The sequence below is a fragment of the Bos mutus genome, chromosome 15, assembly GCF_027580195.1.
Source record: "Bos mutus isolate GX-2022 chromosome 15, NWIPB_WYAK_1.1, whole genome shotgun sequence".
NCBI lineage: Eukaryota > Metazoa > Chordata > Mammalia > Artiodactyla > Bovidae > Bos > Bos mutus.
The window spans coordinates 32,596,124-32,603,056 of record NC_091631.1 but is presented as its reverse complement, the minus strand read 5'-3'; the positions used below and the strand labels follow the sequence as shown (position 1 = coordinate 32,603,056).

The 6,933-nt window shown below is 35.1% G+C and overlaps 1 protein-coding gene across 1 annotated transcript; it reads right to left on the bottom strand.

Annotated features, from left to right (window-relative positions):
- Nucleotides 1-4,559: 4,559 nt before the first annotated feature.
- LOC102275804 (olfactory receptor 52N4) lies at nucleotides 4,560-5,520 on the bottom strand. The gene is given in 3 exon segments (XM_005896268.3): nucleotides 4,560-4,993; nucleotides 4,996-5,430; nucleotides 5,433-5,520. Coding segments are annotated over 3 exon segments (957 nt in total).
- Between the last annotated feature and the right edge of the window lie 1,413 nt (nucleotides 5,521-6,933).

The following is a 6,933-nucleotide window of genomic DNA, read 5'->3' as shown; positions in this document are numbered from 1 at the left end:
AGAAAGTAGCATGGAAACATATACACTAACATATGTAAAATAGATAGCCAGTAGGAATTTGCTGTATGACTCAGGAACTCAAACTGGGGCTCTGTGACAATCTAGAAGGGTGGGGTGGGGTGGGAGGGAGGTTCAAGAGGGAGAGACCGTATGTATACCTATGGCTGATCCATGTTGATGTACGGCAAAAACCAACACAATATTGTAATTATCCTTCAATTAACATTTTTTCAAAACAGTGGTCCCAGAGACCAAAAGAAGCAATTTGAATCTAAAACAATAAATGGTCTGTATATTATTTGATCATCTAGCTTATACAATTTGTTGGCATATAATTGTTCATAGTTATTTTTATGATTCTGTGTATTTTGGTGATATCAGTTGTGATAGCTCTTTCTTTTAGGATTTTACTTTTTTGAGTCCTCCCTTTTTTTTTAGTCTAGCTAAAGATTTGTCAATTTTGTATATCTATTCAAAACTTAGTTTTGGTTTCTCATGTTTTTTTCTGGTTTCCATTTTATTTATTCCACTATGATTTTTTGTTATTTTATCCCTTCTGCTAACTTTGCATTTAATTTTTTTCTTCTGCTGGTTCCTGGAAATATACAGTTAGGTTGTTTATTTGAGATCTTCTTTTTAATCTCTGAATTTATTGCTATAATCTTTCCTCTTAGGACTGCTTTCACAGCATCCCCTAGGTTTCAGTGTGCTGTGTTTCCATTTTCATTTGTTTCATGTCTTTGAATATCAAATGTATTTTATTTCCTTTATTTTGTTCTATTGCTTGAACTCTAGTACAATGTTGGATAGAAGAGTGAACAATTGATGTTTTTGTCTTAGCATCCTTGTGGAGAATGATTTTAACATTTTATCAATAATAGGATGTTAGCTACAGGGATTTTTAGTATCAAGTTAAGGAAATTCCTTTCCAAATTTAGCTTACTTTGTTTTTATCAAGAATGGATGTTTAACTGAACAATTTCTTCTTTGTCTATTGAAATAATCTTATGATTTTTTTCTCTTTTAATTCTAAATTGAAAACATTTTGTGTTCTCACTAACCTTGAATTCTAGAATAAATCCTACTTGGTTTTAATTTATTATCATATAACCCCTGGTACATACATGTACACACACACAAACACAAATGCTTATGGGGATTTTTATGTAACTGATTACATTTCTTGATAGGTCTATAACTACTATGACTTTACACTTCTTCTTAGATCAGTTGTATTGTTTTAAGTATATATTTATTTCATCTACATTTTAAAGAGCATTGGCATAAATTAGTTTCTAATATTCTATTACTGTTTATTTTGGCAAATGTATTTGCATTTAAGAAATAAAAACTACTTTAGAACTATTGTATATTATTTTCTGTATTGACCAATTGGTTTAAGATGCTTATCTTCTTCAGACCTTCTGCAGCCATTTAGAGCTTTCTAGCTCTTTGTTCTTCACATACTGAGAGCGTATATTGAAAGATCTAATCCACAATTTCACTGTGGATTAGTGATTTCTCCTTCTAGTTCTAACAGTTTCTTCTATGTGTGTGTATATAAGCATAGATGTCTGTAATTATATTAAGTATTTGTGAATTTAGTTATTTTATGTTTTCCTGTTGAATTGTTACTGTAAATATTACAGGATGCTCCACTTTATCACACCTAATATTTATTGTGTTAAAATCTACTTTGCTATAGCCACACAAACTTGTCCTGTATTTATACATACATGTTTTTAAGTCATATATATTTTTATTGAGGATATTTTCTTATCTTTCATTTCATTTTCTTTCAATTGTTTAGTCAAAGTACATTATTGTAATTGTTGCCTTTTGTTTTCAAATGTACTGGTGTACCATGCTCCCACTGTTTTAATTTAGTCTCACCTGTGTTCTTTCTCCTTTGTTCTTCCTGCTACTTTTGGACCAATGAAACAGGTGTTATTATTTTTATTGTTGCAATTTTCTCCAAGTTTGGTTTTTGTTATGTATTCCTTTATGTTGGTGCAAAGATTAACTTAGACTTTGCAATATACATCTTTAATTATCAATGTATGTTAAAACAGTACACTTAACATTTTAACTGTGTTAGCATATATCAAGATTTTAATTCCATTAACCTCTTTCCTGCCATTTGTTTAATTATTACTATATATATTTTACCTCTACATTTGTTTAGACTTTATGTGTTATTTTCCCCATTTTAAAGTATATGTTCTTCAAATTACTCTCACTTTTTCTGGTGGTTTTATTAAATTCTGTCATTCTGTCTTCCATGAGTAATCACTATTCTATGTTCTGAATAACATACTTTCATCTATATTAATAAACATTTATCTTCTTTTAGAAGGGTATTTTCATCATATTATAATTTTAAATTGAAAATGATTTTTCAGTACTCCAGAAATATAATTTCATTGTTTTCTGGATTCCATAATTTTTATTGAAAAGATGGCCACCAATCTAAAGACTGCTTCATTAAAGGCAATGTGCAGAGATTATGATAGGAAAACCCACTTTTCTGCAAATATTTGAAATAAAATATCACATTCCATGTTTCACAAATATGTACACATGTGTATACATGTGTGATATATGTGCATGTGAGAAAAATGTTCATCATAGCATTATTTCTGCTGACAGAGAGAAGAAAAAAACTTAGATATCCATAGTCAGGAAATGATTAAGAAAATAGTGTTGGTTGCATGTTATGAAAATCTATAATTAGAAGCAAGAAATGAAGTACAGATAATAGCAAAAGTACATTTCAAAAATTCAGTTAAAAGTAAGTCATGACATTTAATACAGTAAAAATGGATATGTTTCTAAAATAAACATTCAGTAAATGGCTGATTTGTAAGTCATTTACAAATCAAAGAACATGTCAAACACGCCATAGTGATTTCTGTGATTGACAGGCCTGAGGATTAGGACTGAAATAAGCACATTAAAGTAAAAACAAAACAGGAAATGGTCCCAGAAATGACACAGTTAATGTCCCATGAATAAAAGGTATCATGAAGCTTACTTAACCTGAACACACACCTGAGCTTTAATAAATTTATTAATGAGTCTATCAACTCGGGAGTCATCAGCATGCAATGATATTTATAGCCAATTATACTGAAAGGCCTAGGGAAAGAGTGCAAAGTGGAGAGACCTGAAACCATGGTAAGTCCAGAAGAAAAAGAACAGGCAAATGACACGGTTGAAAATGTTCAGTGATAATGAAGAACGACCTGGGTGGGATGTGTGGCACTTGAGAAATCAAGCAAAGAAAGTGTTTCTAGACAAAGAGATCAATCAATTATATTCAGTAGAGGTGAAAACTATGACAAGGTTGACACAGAGAAAGACCTACTTGGTTTAATATAAAATCACTGGAGAAACTGACAAACACAATTTCATTGAATTCTGGAGAAAGCCAGAGGTTGGGAAGAATATTTTGGGATGAGCAACTGGAGAGAATGAATACTGGCAATCTTTAATACATTTTACTATCCAGATGAACACAGAAATTAAATATACAAATAGGATGATTTTGTATAAGTTTTTTTACACATTTATAAAAAGAAAAATAATAAAAGATCAATTAGAGAATGGAAATAAATTAGTGTAAGTTAGTAGCATCAGGGGAAAGTAATGTAGAATTTTGGAAGTTGGTTAAGGAGAATCAACTTTGAAATTCTTTTATGATATCTGTGACAATGCTATAAAAATATATTCATAATATCTCACTTTCATTTTAATTTAGGAAGACATTGAATACTTTCAGAAAATGTTCAACTAATTTTATTGTTCAGTGTCATTTTATTTCAGCTCAAAAGCAAAGAGGTAAACATTGCTGTGCATAACCCTATACTCATAGAAATACATTTATTATAATATATTATAAATCTCATTACTCTACTTCTCCTTCCAATGTGTGCAAACTTTTAAAGTGTTTTTGAAAAAAAGAGACAAAACATTTACTGAGAAGCAAGCAATTATGAGAAAAACTCATACAAGAAGATAGCTGGTCAGATTCAGGTCACTATGTTTCTCATAAGACACAGAAAGGCTTACAACATAATATTATTGACCCTGTGGTATATACTTTACAGTCTTGTCTTTAAGAAGTTGTTGAGAAAACAGAAGACTTTATGGAATAAAGTAAATATACTGTGATTTTTCACAGTTAAATCAGTTATTATATTGAAACTTCATTCACAATTAAAAACAGCAGTTTCAGTCATCTGGTTCCAGATCATTGCTTTTGCCTAATTCAGTTTACTGAATAATTGCACCAGTTTCCATTAGTATTTTTTTTCATTCTTGGAACTTGACATTATTGAGATCTGAGTTATACAGAGAACCTAGACGTGAAAAACTCATGTGGATGGTGATTTGACATGAAAAATTTTGGAATTCTGCAAAAAAGCAAAAAAAATAAGGAGATGGATTATTATCCACTCACTTGGCAAATTCAGATATATTCTTGGAAAGCTTTCTCCTTAGACAAACAGACAGGATCATTCTTTCCTTTCACATCTCATCATAGGCAAACAGCTCTTTCATATACTATGGGATTTGATAAACTTGGAACCTGAAAGAATCCTTATGACGCAATCTCGTATCTGCTTAGTTTTCACCCGTAGACAACAGGATTCATAGTGGGGTAGGAGCAGATAAATGTTGGCCACAATGATGTGGCATGAAGGAGAAATCCTGTGACCCCCAAAGCGGTGGGAAAAGAATGAAAAGAAAGCTGGACTATAGGAGAAAACAATGGAACAGATGTGAGCAGTGCACGTGCTGAAGGCCTTCTGCCGAGCATCTGCAGAGGAGAGGCTGACCACTGCCCTCAGGATCATGGTGTAGGAGACTGTGATGCATAGGATGTCAAAGCCCCCAATCAGGAGGGCTACCATCAGACCATAGATAACATTGACCTTGATATTTCCACGAGACAACTTGGCCACAGACATGTGATCACAGTAAGTATGGGGATTACATTGCCTCTGCAGTAGGGCAGGCGCTTGGTGAGGAAAGTGAAGGGAATGATGAGCAACACCCCTCTGAGAAAGGTGGAGAGACCCGCCTTTGCAATGACAGGATTTGTGAGGATAGTTGAGTAGCGCAGAGGGTAGCAGATGGCCACATAGCAGTCCAGGGCCATGAGCATGAGCACCCCAGACTCCATCCCTGTTAAGGTGTGGACGAAGAACATCTGGATCAGGCATCCATCAAAGCTGATTTCCTTGAAATGGAACCAGAAGATGCCGAGGGCTTTGGGGATTGTACTAGAGCTAATGAAAAGGCCAGTTAGGAAAAGCATGGCCAAAAAGTAGTACATGGGTCTGTGCAGGGCATCCTCACAGTAGATGAGGTAGAGGAGACCACAGTTCCCTACAACAGCCACAGCATACATGGAGCAGAACGGAGAGAAATCCACACGTGCATGTCCTCCAGTCCTGGGATCCCATTAAGAATGAAGGAGGCTGGTGTCACGTCTGTTTGGTTCAGCATTATCATGATCAGGCTGGTGGAGTCATTAAGAAAATTGTATGTTTTTAGTTTTATGCCTGTATTGCTTTTTTTTTTTTTTAACCCTCCTAGATTTGGAAAAACAGAAAATTTGTGGATCTTCTCTCTGTGTCTCTTATCTTTGTTCAGTATTGCACTTTAAATCACAGAACCCAAAAATTTAAATGTCAGGAATTTACAATAGAAACATAGTTTAAACACATTCTTGGTTCATACTCATGCTTAATATACACCAAGCACAGCCTTAGAATTTCATAAATATTAACTCATTTAATCCTCACCACCAACCTAGATAGCATATTCAAAAGCAGAGACATTACTTTGCCAACAAAGGTCCGTCTAGTCAAGGCTATGGTTTTTCCTGTGGTCATGTATGGATGTGAGAGTTGGACTGTGAAGAAGGCTGAGCACCGAAGAATTGATGCTTTTGAACTGCGGTGTTGGAGAAGACACTTGAGAGTCCCTTGGACTGCAAAGAGATCCAACCAGTCCATTCTGAAGGAGATCAGCCCTGGGATTTCTTTGGAAGGAATGATGCTAAAGCTGAAACTGCAGTACTTTGGCCACCTCATGCGAAGAGTTGACTCATTGGAAAAGACTCTGATGCTGGGAGGGATTGGGGGAAGCAGGAGAAGGGGATGACAGAGGATGAGATGGCTGGATGGCATCACTGACTCGATAGACGTGAGTCTGGGTGAACTCCGGGGTTGGTGATGGACAGGGAGGCCTGGCGTGCTGTGATTCATGGGGTTGCAAAGAGTCAGACACGACTGAGTGACTGAACTGAACTGAACAAGATCATGAAGTCTTTTTCTATTAATCTGCACTCTGTAATTGAGTAAATGGAGATCCAATGTATATGAGGTTTCTTCATGTACAACTTTCAAAGGCTTTCTCAATCTCTTGGCCTCAGTTAGAGCTATTAAGAGGACCATTCCAATTTTGATCCTTTTAAACTATTCTTTTTTTTTTTTTTAATGCAGGCTAATTACTTTACAATATTGTAATGGTTTTTTGCCATACGTTGACATGAATCAGCCATGGGTGTACATGTGTCTCCCATCCTGAAATCCCCTCCCACCTCCCTCCTCATCCCATCCCTCAGGGTTATCCCAGTGCACCGCCCTGAGCGCCCTCTCTCATGCATTGAACCTGGACTGGTGATCTATTTCACATATGGTAAATACATGTTTCAATGCTATTATCTCATATCATTCCATCCTCGCCTTCTCCCACAGAGTCCAAAAGTCTGTTCTTTACATCTGTGTCGCTTTTGCTGTCTTGCATGTAAGGTCATCATTATCATCTTTTAAAATTCCATATATGTGCATTAATATACTGCATTGGTGTTTTTCTTTCTGACTTACTTCACTCTGTATAATAGGCTCCAGTTTCACCCAC